General features: G+C 43.8%; 1 protein-coding gene across 4 annotated transcripts in view; it reads left to right on the forward strand.

Moving 5' to 3' along the window:
- Window positions 1-12,290, forward strand: part of Hmt4-20 (Histone methyltransferase 4-20) — a 47,605-nt gene extending 35,315 nt beyond the window's left edge. For all 4 annotated transcript variants that reach the window (XM_065450319.1, XM_065450316.1, XM_065450318.2 and 1 more), the window contains exons 8-9: window positions 2,298-2,375; window positions 9,852-12,290. In XM_065450319.1, the coding sequence (XP_065306391.1) occupies window positions 2,298-2,375; window positions 9,852-11,605 (1,832 nt within the window). In that variant the 3' untranslated portion in view covers window positions 11,606-12,290. The remainder of the gene's footprint in view (window positions 1-2,297; window positions 2,376-9,851) is intronic.
- Window positions 12,291-14,506: the final 2,216 nt, after the last annotated feature.

Below are 14,506 nucleotides of genomic sequence, written 5' to 3' on the forward strand. Positions count from 1 at the left end.
GCGTCATCAGCCTCTTTAGCAGTGCGACGCGGCACTTCACACGCATCCATGACGGGTGCATTTTTGCTATCAGAGTCGGGCTCTTCGTCACCTAGTACATCCAGTATTTCGTCGTAGTTGAGGCAACCGGCAACGGCAGCGTCACTATCGATGTGGATGCATTCATCCAGTGGGACGTCCGGAGGCAGAAATCTGTTGAAGCGACTGTCATCTTCCTCAGCATTTCGGTTAACATCCGCATCCCTGGATTGCCGTTCGCAGTCTCTTCCTGTTGTCAGCGAACTTGTCGCTGTTGTACGCCTGAAGAATTTCCGCTTCATTTTTCAAGAATGTGCTGAGCGTGCTTCTCTTTACGTTGAATTTATTCATTATGACCTGCCAAGGCGTCCCTGCCTTCACGGCTTTCAATATTTCTACTTTTGTTGCCAAATCCTTCGCCTCATACTTCGCCCGCTTCGGTGGGGCACGAGAGCACTTGGTGGCGCTGCTTGCGTGGCGCGGCTAGGCGCGGCAATGAAGCGACGGGCACACACACGATGTCAAGAAAAAACAACGTATAAACAAAAAAAAGAAAAGTGCAAACAAAATTTAACACACACACACAACAAACTTCTGCCATCCTCGCACACGCACCTGATGCAAACCGATAAACACTATAAAAACGACAACGAAAAAAAAACTGCTCAACTTCGCAACTACACGACTGCACAAGCAAGAGACAACGTTAGAAATGGCGGACAGCAATACAAGGAAAAAAACATGTATGTATAGATAAGGGTTGCTAGCAAAGACCGATAACTACCGTACCGATAACCATAGCGATACAGAGATAGTGCCAAGCGCCAAAAGCGACTGCAAAGCCAGAAGTACGTCATTGCCGCCATGTTTTTTGAGATGTTGGTAGGTCCATTATGTAGCAATAAAATAAACATGGTGGCCTTGACGTATTTCCGGCCTTTCAGCACTCTCAGCACGTGCAAGCATGGCCTTTGAGATCGGCACATGCTAATTGGAGATGCCATCGCTGGCGGTGCGATTTGAAGACCCCCTAGTGCCACCCGGTTCTATATGCCTCACGTGCCTCTGAGCTTCGCAAGCTTTCTGAATGAACCGAAGTATGACCAAATGTGTCCGAATTAACGGGAGTTTCGTGCCATGGGGTTATGTACATGTTTGACGGGACCAGACGGCGCATCCGAATTAACAGAATTTCCTAAATAACGGGGGCCGAATTAACGAGGTTTTACTGTACTTGATTCTAACGCGCATGCAACTTTGAAGCTGTTTCATCTGAAAAAAAGTGCATGTCACATTTCAGTAAATACGGTAATTACCGTAACATTCCGACCAAGCACCCATACTTGTGCAAGTGCCCCCCTCCACATTCGGGTGGCTTGAAATTGGCACCCCCTCCCTCTCTTCACCCTGTTCACTGCTTCGTGCATTTTCACTGGGCTGCTTGGCTACAGTTTCTTTGACAACATTTTATGTAATTGCATATTAAATTACATGAAATGATACAATTTAATGAGAAAAAAATTTAGTGTTTAACCGCATTTCTACCGAGGCCCGGTAGTTCCCTGTAGCCAGGTATCTGCATAGCCATAGCCTTTTTCAATTGCCATTTTGGTTAAACGTGCGAAGTCAGAGTCCGACTTGCTGCATACAACAGTTCTAAACACACGGTATGAATGAGTGAGCGGCACGTAGCTCTGCCCGGAACTGGCGTTCCTGCATGGATGCTCGGAATGACATTGCAAATAAAATGAAAACAAATGTGTTTACACAGATCTTTCATTTTGAATAAAAGGTGCCAATATGAACATGACTATGCAAGCAACGTAGATTAACTTCCACAAGGTCACGTTGGAAGTGTTGGCTCCATTGACAGACGCCGATGACTAGGAGCCGGCAAGCTTAGCTCACTAGGCCATCAAATCGGAGACCAGAGGCGTTTGCGATACGACCACATGCAACTCATAATAAAGCACCTATGTTGGTCAGCATAACGTGTACACAATTATGTTGCTCTTAAATTGCAATACATTTGATTTAGCGATGCCGGCGGAAGCAAACGAGCAAGCCGGGTGAGCCTGCGACTATTGGGAGATGGTACAGGCCTAGCTCGCCGATCACCGGATTCGGTGCTGACAGCCCTTGAATTTTGGTCCGTGACAGTGAAAGGAACCCCCTTTCCCCCTGCAAGTGTTCTCGGATTATCTTTTACCAAGAAGGGGGGTGGAAGGGGACTTTCTCGGAACTTTATGGCAATATTTACTTTTTCATTTCTGTTGCAGGTGGCAAGACTGCTCGGAGAGCCCTCTCCCGGCACAGCAACAACCAGAGCAACCGTCTTAGTACTAGAGCAAGTGCAGGTGAGTCATGCTGTGAAAGTTGCAACACTTACTGCCAGAGGCCATATGCTCAAACCGAGTTTTTAGTTTTAAAGGGACACTAAAGGCAAATATTAACTCAAACTTAAATGATAGATTAATGCCCGAGAATCTCTAAGGCGTCAATATTATTGCAAATAGGACCTTAATAATAAATAAAAACTGAGGTAAATGCAGGACATGATTAAAAACTCCCCCAGGACATTCAGGCACGTGCCTGATGATGAAGGCACTCCTCACTTAAATTCTGTCGCCACTACTCAACCACTCGTCACAATATATAACATTGTATTGGATTAAAAGACGAAATAAAATGCTACTTATTCTGTTCTATTTCACTTTTAGAAAAAAGAACTCATTGAAATTACCCTCGACAACCACGCGGGTGGTCGAAAGGTTTCGTTTTCGCTCGACTCTGTGCAGCCTACGTTTTCGCATTTCAGCAGTTATCACGTTGTGCTGCGCGAGTTTCGCTGGCTCACAAACTGCAAGTAGCAGACATTTCAACTTCCAGGTTATGTCGCGGGATGCCTGAAAGGTCTACGCCACTTTACAAAAAAGCAGCTGCAGCGGCGAATCCACCGCTCTGTCTTGGCTCAGTGCCACCTCTCGGGCACCATTTTATTCACCGACGGCAGCAAAGGGTAGTGATGGCGTATGCGACGTCACCACTCCCCCGGTTGGATAGCGGTATTTAAAGAGTCCACGTAGACTTAATATTTACCTTTAGTGTCCCTTTAATATGCTGTGTCCTGGTTGCACAGTGAGATTCTAAGCGCTGAACTTTAAATGAAGGTGTGTAAAATTTTTAAGTGGCTACAAATTACGCTTGAAATTGGTTGTTTTTGAAAAGTATTTGGAAATGCTGTTTTGTGACAGTAATTGTTGAGCACTTCCTGTAGGTTTTGCCATAGCTAATCTCATTTAGTTCCTCAAGTGAAAGTGCATTTTGAGTGCTTGATTGCTGTGAGAATAACTTAGCATCGTTGTGGCAATTCAAGTTGCCAGAAGCTTGCATCAAGAAGACGTTGGGAAAATGTCCGCTGTGTAATGCAGTGTTGGTGTACAAGCCCGAAAAACAACAGTGCACAAAGATTTATGAGTTCCGTTACGAAAACGCAGAAACAACTCACTTAATCAAATTTGAATGTGGCTTTGGGCATCAAACCAAACATTTTATTTTCCTCTCTTAGAAAAGTAAGAAATGCAGAAGGAGTGTGAGAATGCCAAAAAAGAAAAGGAAAAGCTGGACTTATTACATCCTTTGGAATACACAGTGCTTTTTGCAAATGGAGATGGTGAAGTAGGGGTAGTAGGTAATTAATCAATGACAAGTTAAAGGTCACCACAATTTCTTTGATCATGGTAGCATTGGTAGCACAACAGGGAATTGTTCATGATTCAACATGCACAGAATGTTTTCATGATATATCGGGTATCAGGAAACTGACATACTTAGCCCCCTGCTGCTTTTGTAGATTGGCCACACCACTAGGCAGTTATTAGCAGCAAGAAAAAGATAATTTCGCCAATTACCTAATGTGTTAATATCGTTCGAATTATGGGCACACGTAATTGCGAAATCTGAGCCAGGGAGTGGAGAAGTTTCTGGGAAGTACACTCTATGTGTGACCATGGCTGAAGGCAAGCTTCAGATCTAGCCACACACAGTCGTTCCATACTACTCCCCAACCCCTAGCACATGTAATTGCAGCTACGGTGGGTTCAGGCAAATAAGGCAACTAGCGGTGTCAGCTCTAACTGTTTATTGCTACAAGCAATAACTAACACTTGCAGAGGAAAGTCCACTCTGTAATAAATAATAAATAGGCTTGCTTCGTTGCGTGGGATAGTCAGGCAAACAAGGTAACTGAAGGGTTGCAGCAGGTATCCATATCCGGCAGGTACGAGGTCAGGGCGCCACAGAGAGCTAATCTCCCCTGATGACACTGTTTTATATCTTTTTTCCCCTCTGAGGGAAATGGCCTCTTCGTCAATCGGATACCTTTCCTGCAAATGGGGGTAGAGGGCAGGGAGGGTGTGCATGTTGTGACATGGAGGGAGAACCAGGAGAGGGTATAGTACGCCTCTTCCGGGCTTACGCTGGCTCTCTACACATTCGCAATGCGTGAACGTGACAGTGCGGGTATGTGGGAGGGAGTGGACGCACATACTCCCCACAAGTTATGTCTGCTTAATAAAACTCCTAATACTAGCACCGCATTGCGGTTATCCGTCCCCAAATTCTGCTAAAAGTTGCCTCAGCATTTCAGCGTCCTCAACTTTAGAAGCTTACATTTGGGAAACATTTAACTGGAATGCCTATATACCTTTTAGCTCATTTTAAGGTCACATATTTCGGAAATGGTGCCAGTCTTAGGATTTATGTTAAACAGACATGACTTCACTACTCCTCGGCTTACATTTCGCAAGTACAGTTAAACCTTAATACCCTGAACTTAAATTTACATGCAATATTCACCAGATTATACCACACACTAATTTTTTTCCTGAAATATTACGACAGATATACATGTTAGAATCGAGTAAAAAAAAAATGGTTCTCTATTAGCTGCTCCCCGTTGCCACCAAAGGTATGTGTATGCATATTATATAAGTTGTAGAAGTTATAATGTACATTTCTAGCATGTAAAGGAACAAGACTTAACAAATGTGAAGGTGGGGAATTGCTTATAAGATATTTTAATGTGATACTAAAATCGGTCTCAAAGAGTCGATACTGGCGTCATGGGAACCATTGTGACGTCATGATACAAAGCAAAATTTGTTCACGTTGTGTAACACTACGGATAAGTGTGACGATCACTCACTCATAATAAAAAGAAATCCTTCACAGATGCATGCCAGTCTGAAAACTGATGCATAAAAGACAGGGAAGTTATATGCAAGAGAGTTCTTACACCCGTGGAAATTACTTGGAGACAGTTTGCCAGCTCAAGACCATACTTGAACACTGCAGCGACCAAGTGAGGCCACGACTGGCTGTTCAGAGTGATGGCTTTCACGTAAGCTGCGTTGCAGCACTATGGCGTCACCTTTCAATGCCACAGTTCTACAGACTTCTTGCTGACCACCAACGTGGAGCCAGTATAATTAAACGTGTGAAGGCTTTGGAAAGAAATTGAGAATTTGGGGGAAACACTGTTATTTCTTGTTTTTTTCCCAGGGCCTACAAAAGTGGAAAAAGAACAAAACAAAGGGTCCATATTTATACAATAAAATGGAGTGCATTGAAGTCAGCTATGTGGAAGTTAGATAAGTGTCACTTTGGCACTGTCAAAATTCAGGTGACATATTATTTAATCCAATTTGTGTAACATTTTTGATGGTGGTGGCGTGCTGCATCGCCTTCGTTTGTTGCGCTCAGAGTATCAACCTTTATGTGCTTCACCTATTGCGTGACACAGAATTCAACCTTTTTGGAATAAAAGATGACTGGGAGGTCACTCCTGATAATGTGCTAATTTGCAACGATCCAGAAAGAAATGGCTTTGAAGGCTTCTCAGATGCCTTGCCTAGCGTCCATGGACGTCTGGTACGGTATACAGAACAAAATACACCGTTTTTAGAGGAGTACTCGTGGAACAGTTTCGTCATATTTGTTTATTGGATAGCTGTCAACATAGTAATTACCCTATGGAGCCTCAATTTTCAAGAACACAGCGAATAATTACGTTACAGTTTAACGGGACCAGTTCAGAATGCATGCCAAGCATAGCGTGGTTTCAGACTGGGAAAAAGCAGATGTTTCGGGTCACCAAAACCTGATATGGTGGCTTTATGGTACCTGACACAATACTGAAGCGTGCGTGCGCACACACGCACATGCACAGAGACATACGCGACCATGCCGCTAATAGCCGAGTCCACCACCACTCCATTAGACGAGTGAAAGTGGGTTACCCTGCATTTTAATATTCCTGTCACAAGGGCAAATTTGGTGTCATTTTGAATGAGTGCACTTTGCCGCTAGTATCATTCGCAGGCTGTCACACGGGAACGCTCAGTGACACTTGCTGCAGAACGCACTTGGCATCGAGTGAATAAACTGATATTGAAAGCAGATTCGGTAGTAATTTTAAACCAGCTTTCTCGTGACTGGAAATGTTATACGCTTATAAAATGTGCCATACTTAAAGATGAGAAAGCTACTGCACTATTCTCGATCTCGGGCTGCTTGTGTGATGGCATTGCAACTGTTTATGCCTGTGTACGCCTGTGCTAGCCACCCTGACTGTGCAGCCACCATCGTCTGTTCCAAGTTTATTGAACGGAAGTAGTGCATCAGTGATGACATGGTTGGACGAGGAGACCAAGGTGTTCTTGCATGGGGTGCCTCGATAGCACTGATTCTCACCATTTAGGATGGTGACACATTCGTCGTTGTGGTACAAATGCTGTATAGATGCTCAAACGGCACACCCTTTCGTCAAGCGGTGAAAACTGGAATGCTGCCCTTTCTCAGCTGACGAATAAATTGAGCATAGTGTGAGTGTGTCAATTTAACTTCTTGGCCGTTTCACAGCCAAGCTGACTGTGCGTTGCTTGCGTCTTTAGCAGACATGCTCTTGAATGTGCAAAAATTGATGCAATTTTCTTTATTCTCCGAGTGCATGAAAGGTGAGCACAGTTCTGGAGTGGTCCGTAAGCAACAAATAAATGCTGTAATGACGCGCCCCAAATGCTCATGATCCCTTCTTGTGCCATCTGCAATGGTATCCGGCATTTTTCGTCTGTTAGCCTTGGATGCAATGCTCTCTTGCCAATGCTTGTGACGATCTATAATATTATTGTGGCTGCACTGAACTCCTTCATTTGCAAAAAACTTTATTCTAAATGCTCTTTTTAACTATAACACACTGTTATTTTGAAAACCATGCTTAATACAACAAACTTATGTTATGCCTACTGATTCACCCATTGCCATTGTCATCAACGCCAAAGGACACGTTTCTTTCGCGTGTAGCAGTGCGCCACGAAAGTGACACTCGGTACACTGAAGTGCACTTGCTCGAAGTGACATTAAATTTGCCCGCATGACATGGATATAAAAGAAGCTTGCAACATGAATGAGAAATATGGCACTCTCTGGAATGAGATCATTGTATAGCCTTTGACCACTGCATCAGGCTGACTGCAGTGCCATTTAGTTGTTTGGGATACATGTACCACGTGATCGTCACCTACACTTTCATTGACAAGATTAGTTTTTTTCATGTGTGCATTTTGAACTGGGTCACATAAAATGTTCTATAAGCAATTATTCATGGCTCATTAGACTAAATGAAGCTTTCTTATTATAAATTACAACTACGTAAAATGCATGAAGATTTGGACACAAAAATTCTGTGTCAGAACTTCAGCACTCTTTTTGCCTAGTGTAAAATGCGCCTGAGCCAAGAAGTCGGTAATTCTGTGCAGCATTTTCGAGCAGCCACCCCGAGCCTTAGTACTTTCTATAATTATTCCGCCTGTAGCTGCTCTCTGCAGAGGAACAATTTGGTCTGGCTTTCTGTCTCGTTCTAACAAAGAAAACCTCCACTGAAGTTTTATCTGTCCATTGGTTCTCAATCTTGATGCGAGCCTTCATGCTGTCAGCTTCTGAGGTGGTGGGCCGTCTGCTTGAACTGACGTACTTCTAGCAAATGATTTTGAAGGTGTTGCGTGTGACAAATAATTTCATTCACTAGATTTGATGTTGGGAGGTACTGAAGATAATGGGTAAATTAAGCAGCATTAGTATATTGCACTTCACAAATGGCAAAAAATCTTCCTTTACCGTAAGTGGGAAGCTTCGCAAGGCAGAAAAGATACAAGAACAAAATCCAGATGGCAACGCTGCCTACACTGCCTCGTCAAGAGGTCATGGATTTCGATAGCACTTGCACGCACCTATGTTTAACTGTTTTTCATCAAAGGACTGCACTGCGTTCTGAACGAACCTGAACCAAAGGCTCAACCTAGAAAGTTATGAGAACCTGAAAGTTATGAGTTATGAAATCTGGTGCTAAATCAGCCCAAATACAAGAAAACAAATTTTAATTCGCGACATCACACTTGTCTGACGGCATTCAGGTGTGCTCAGAAATTTAGAGAAAGATATGTTTGGTCTTTAATTCTTTGATTATTCACCAAACATTTTTTCACAGAATAAAGACAATTTTAATGAATACCTTACTGTCATTGAATGGTTTCTTTTGGGCTGCAAAACGGAATCTGTATGGCTGCTCATTGCCCACTGTTGTGCTTGTTTAAAGCCAAACAAATGTTAGGTCTAGGTTTTGCCATTGCAGGTTATGTAATTGACCAAGTGGCAAACCCGCTCCATCTGCAGTGTGAAAAATTAAAGTTCCAGAAGTGTGCAGACAGTACACCAGGCTCGCCTCCCTCATAAAATAAGGTGCATGGCTTTCATGATTGGTAGACGAGAATTCCGAAAGCTACCAAGAATCTGAGTGAATAAAAAAAGTGGGTTATTTCTTGTAGAGTATCTATATCAGCCCAAAACATTCATAAACATGTCTTTGCATGCACCCTCATCTGCTGTTATGTCAACTTCCCTGTGCTGTGAAATGCTAAGATATTTTTCCAGCGTTTCCAAAATTACTGGGAAAAAAACTGCCTTTCTATGTTCATTCTCACGGCTTCAATATCTCTGGAAATTTCGTATCACCAGGTATAATGTGACGTGAGAAACAGAAAAATTGCAGACTGCTTGTTAAATAAAACATGTGAATAAATTGTTGTCTATTTAAATGAGGTATAAGCCTGGTAACTTTTATTTTATGATCATCAATCATTATGTTTCAAAGCAAATTTCGGGCTCTGACATACACTGCCTTGCATTTACGTTCGATATCAACCACGCTGCTGTAAGGTGGCCTTTGCCACTTGAAAACCATTGCAGTACTTCCCTGAACAGCTGTGCTGTAAAGTAAACAAGAGTGCTGCACACATGGCTTCTAGCTACGCTTGTGTTTGGCAGCTGCAGAGATCACAGGAACAACGGAGTGAACCAATGCATCATGATGCCACGGCACATTCGCTTCCTGGGTACCAAAACAGAAACCGCTTCGTAAAAAAAAGTATTAATAGCAAAATATTTAGGTTGCTCTTGTTTCCAGCATACTTTTCTAAGGTTTACAGGGTAAAAAATAGATAGAGTGACAAGTCATAAATGTCATGTCATCAGTCCTTTATGTCTGCCCAACCCTGAGCATTTCCTGCATGAGGTCCTGCCCCATAGGGCACTGTGGGTCATGTGCAGCCTTTGCATCCATTGAATGCAGGTGTAGTGATACAGTAGCCACACCATGTTTACTCTTTTTGTCAGCTCTGTTGATGGCTTTGCCTTGTTGCCTTTTAGTACACCTTTCGTTGTTTTGTTTTATTGCCTTTTTTAGTTGTTGAGCAGCTCTATCTGTTTCTACATTTCAGGCCACAAGAAACCACTGGGAAATACTGATGTGCTGCAGGACCGTCCACTGATGCCCGGCCACATAGGAAAAAATGCATCATCCAAGTCGGTGTTGGCCAGTAAACATTTTGTGCAGCCGTCTTCTGTCGGTCCACCGGCCATAACGCTCAAAGAAGCAATTATCAACGGTGCTCTTCATTCATCTGAAGAGAGTGACAGTGCTCTGCAGGAGAACGAGGCAACCGTCACGATGACAGTCATGACAAGGGCTCGAAACCAACACCGATCGGACAACAAAGCCGTGGCAACTGCGAGCAACTCACCCGAGGCAAAGCCCCTCGACAAGCTAGAGACAAAACAAGAACAACCATCGTCCCCGTGCCCGTCCCCACTAAGTGGCTCTTCGCCAAAGCCTGCTGAAGTTGCTTGTTCCGAAGCCTCTAGTATAGACACAGAAGAGTCGCATAAGGAAGTGTCCCCTGAACCAGTGAATGAGGTGAGTGAGGTTGTGTCTGGCAAGCCAAGTCCTACAGAGTCGTGCAAGGCTGTGGAAACAAGAAAGCCTCTTCAAACTGCCAGGGAAGTTCGCGTTCCTGTGTCTTCGAGGAGGGACAGGAGGCATCCGAGGAGGCTACGGTGTGTCAAGGCACCTTCAGCTGATCATGCCCCTTTGTTTGAGGGTGCAAGTGCAATGAAAAGGGAACAGGTGAGCAAACCACTTGAGGAAACTGCCGACACTCGTCTCTCTGTTGCAGAAAAACAGGAAGAGGTAATCAAGAAAACTGAGGAATGTCCACCAGAGGTAGTATTTGATGCAGAAGTGGATATGTGTGGAGTTGAAACATCAGAAATGGGTGAAGCACCAGAAATTGTTGCACCGGAGTTAGTAGTATCAGAAATCGTTCAACCAGAAGTTGTTCAGTCAGAGGTGATGGAAGTGGAAGTGGTTCAGGCAGAAGTGGTTCAGCCAGAAGTTGTTCAGGCTGAGGTGATTGATGCAGAAATGGTCCAAGCTGAACCAATTGATTGTGAAATGATTGAACAGGAGGTGCTTCTCACAGACATCACTGTTGAAGACGTGGCCGAGCCAGAACTGAGCCACTTCAATGTTGTTCAGTCTGAGATTAGCGAAGTCGACATGACCGAGCAACCACCCGAACTGCAGCAGATGGTTCCCCACTGTGAAGAGGAGCCTTTTGTGCAGATATTAGACACTGCCATACTTGAAGCACCAATGGTCACTGTACTGCCAGAGAAAACACATCATGCAAGTAGCAATGCAAATTGCCGGGAGCATCTGGAGAAGGTGAAGAAGGAGCCAAAGAAAGAAGCGCCAAAAAGAGAGCCCAAAGTTGAACCAGAAGCAAGAATCGTGCCTCGCATGTGCATTATTCCCGCAAAGAGGCTGCCACCACCACCTGCGAGTCAGGCCATGGCACAGTCAGCTGCCCCATCACAACACCTGGGTTGCCTCAAGCTGACGATACGCCGGCTACATCCACACATGCGCGGTGACACCTCACCAGTGTCGACAGCTCGCCGCCAGACTGTGTACGAGGTGTTGTCACCTCCACTCCTGTCGCCTGAATCGCCTCGCAAGAAGAAGAAAAAGAAGAAAGACAAAAAGAAGGCGAGTGAACACCGCAAACATGCGCGCAGGCGGGAGGAAAAACCGTCTCCTGCTACTGTTGGAGCTAAGCGTATTCGGCTCATCTTGGGCAACGATGCAATTGATATTGACATTCCACCCAACAAGTGTAAGAAGCGCTGTTGACCAGCTGTGAGTGACACAGGAAGTCACAGACTAAGCTGCTGTGTGATACAGTGGGTGTGATACAGTGGGATTGTGCTGACGTTTAAAAAGAAACTGCACTCTTGACTTTTTTTCTTCTTGACATTGGGTTCTGCCCACGAGGGGACAAGTGTTTTGCAGCACGCATTTATGCCTGACTGTTGTCATTTTTTTTTTTCGGTTTCGGAGCCCTTTTGAAAGCAGTAAAAAAATATTCTATAATGTTATATGTGTTGTAAATAGCATGTGCACTGCCAGTGGTGTTTGAAATGGAAGGATTTTTCTGTGGACAACCTTCTGTAGGCCTGCGGGTTTCAGGAAACTGTTGGAGACTGGTTCACCAAATTATGTGCTGTCTGATACACTGTTTTCTTTTAGTAATAAACTGACTGAAGACGTAATGTGTTGGTGCAGGAATAGGCACAAAGTGATCTTATTCACTTTGTGCTCACTGTGCGTTTTACAGTCATGCGGGCATAGTATTTTGTGTTGATCTGAGCTGAATGTTGCTTCTATTTTGTTTTGAAATGTGAACCGCCCATTACTTTGCACCACTTGTATTTATTGTTGTCTAAATTATTTAGTACAATCCTTGACTGGACAAAGAAAAGCACCGTGAAGACATTAAAATTTCATGTTCTTGTAGGGCTGATTTTCTTCAAATTGACCTTTTGTCTTTACTTTGCATGAATACGTGCATATGTACGTTAGGCCTTCCAGCGAAGAAAGTTCAAATCACGTGCATTCGGTGCGACATGTGCCTGCTCTGTTTTAATTGAAGGTGCGCTGGACTTGCGATTGTGAATAAAAGTGTTTGTTGGGCCCTCACTTGCTAGAGTGAAGAGAACTTTTTTTTGTGGTACTCCAGTGTAGTTGGGATTTGTGTTAGACTTTGCAGGCAGCGTGGCAGCTGCAATGCTAGATCGACGGCATAAATTTCCCTTTCCTAGCCTCCATAAGAGACTGGAAAATTTTTTTGAAAGATTCATAGGATAATCTAGCTTTTTTTTAGTTGATTACAGATAGCCTAATGTCGTAGATGACATTAGGATTTACTTCTGTGTGCTGCAGGTGAAAGGCAGATAATCTGGTAAAAGTATTCACGAGTAAGTCATCCGCCCGATATGTGCAATAGGTTGATCGATTCTGTTTCAAGGGAAGGTGAGCATATCTTGTTTTTAATGTCGTTGGATGTCTAGCTCAGTAGAAAGCTTGCAAAAAATTAAGCGATCCCAGTGCTTTGAAACGTGCTGCAGGCCTTAAATCGTGTCACGGAACTCTTTTCAAACTGTAAAGCTATCTTTTCTGTGTGCTACGGCAGCAGCATGACGGTGGTGCTTAAGATACGTACACAGTGAACCTGTTTCCGTAATTCACTTTTTGAACTCTCGATGCATTCACGGACAACTTTTAAGAGTTTAAATGAGTGGTGATCGTTCTGTCGTCGAACATTATGGTGGATTCAAGTTTCTAAAGAGCGCAGAAGCGAATTTTCTAACGTGTACAATGAAACAGTTGTGTACGTTGCGAACTCTATACACAATGTGATTTATAATTACTTGAAAAAAGCAATAAGAGCGGCTATTTAACGCTATTTTAGAGAGCAGCGGACTACGCGCTCCGACGTTTTTTAGGTTCGGGCAGTCAACTTTTAGAGCCAAGTGACCGATCAAAGCCTTGTGACATCACTGTCACTGTGTTGGCAAAAATCAACTAGACAAGCAGTTCATCACAACACAACAGTCGCTGCACTTATTACAACGCCGCAGCAGTCGACCTTAGAGTAGCAGACGATGGATGGGTGGAAGGTAGGAGTGTCCCCTTTGAAATGGGGTAATGGCAGTTGCCACCATGCTCGGATATTTATTTTTATCTGTGTTGTGTGTTATTGAATTTCTGAATTTTCTTTAAATACGTCTTCCTACCCTTTTAACCTTATGTCACCTCTCTGCTTTTGAGCCACCAATCCTCCAATCGCCTTTTGCTAATTACCACCGCATATTTATTTACATGACTGTTATTATCTCTGAACCCTAGGACCTCGGGAAGGGTGATTGCGGCCACATCGACATCGGGCTTGATACCATCACATTTTAGTATGAGGTGTTCCATTGTTTCTACATATTTACCACACACAGTACATGTGTCTTCTACTTCGTTAAATTTCTTTTTATAGCTCCGCGTTCTAAGACATCCTGATCTAGCTTCAAAGAGTAGGGCACTGCCTCTTGAGTTATCATAAAACGCTTCCTTCCTGATCTGCTGTTTCCAGTATCAATATAGTTCCACACTATGCCTCTTTTCCATTGAATTTAACCAATTTTTACCTTCCGCGTTTTTAACCTGTCGTTTAATGCTCTGTCTTTCTTCGTCCTCGTGTCTAGCATACTTACTGGTTAGCTTCCTAGTTCTTTTCCGCCATTGTGAGTCAACGCTCTTTCTGTATAGGTATTTAAATACCTTAGCTGCCCACCTGTTATCATCCAATTTTCTCAGACGATTTTCATATGGGATTTTACTCTGAGCTTCCCATGCTTCGAACGATGCCCAGCCCATGTCTCCCTGTACTGCTTAGTTTGTGGTTTTCCCATGGCCACCTAGTGCTAACCTTCCCACAGTTCTCTGATTTACTTCTAATCTCGACTGAACCTCTGCTTTTAAACACAGGACCGCATTCCCGAAAGTAAGCCCCGGCTCCATTACTCCCTTCCACATACCTCTCGGTACCTCATACCTGTTGTACCCCCACAATGCCCTATGTTTCATTATCCCGGCATCTCTTTGCCCTTTTGCTATAAGAGACTGTTCGTGCTTTTCCGTGTACATCTGCCCTTTGTTTATCCATACCCCGAGATATTTGTATTCAGCCACTCGGGGTATTTC

The sequence above is a fragment of the Dermacentor albipictus genome, chromosome 3 (genome assembly GCF_038994185.2).
Source record: "Dermacentor albipictus isolate Rhodes 1998 colony chromosome 3, USDA_Dalb.pri_finalv2, whole genome shotgun sequence".
Lineage (NCBI taxonomy): Eukaryota > Metazoa > Arthropoda > Arachnida > Ixodida > Ixodidae > Dermacentor > Dermacentor albipictus.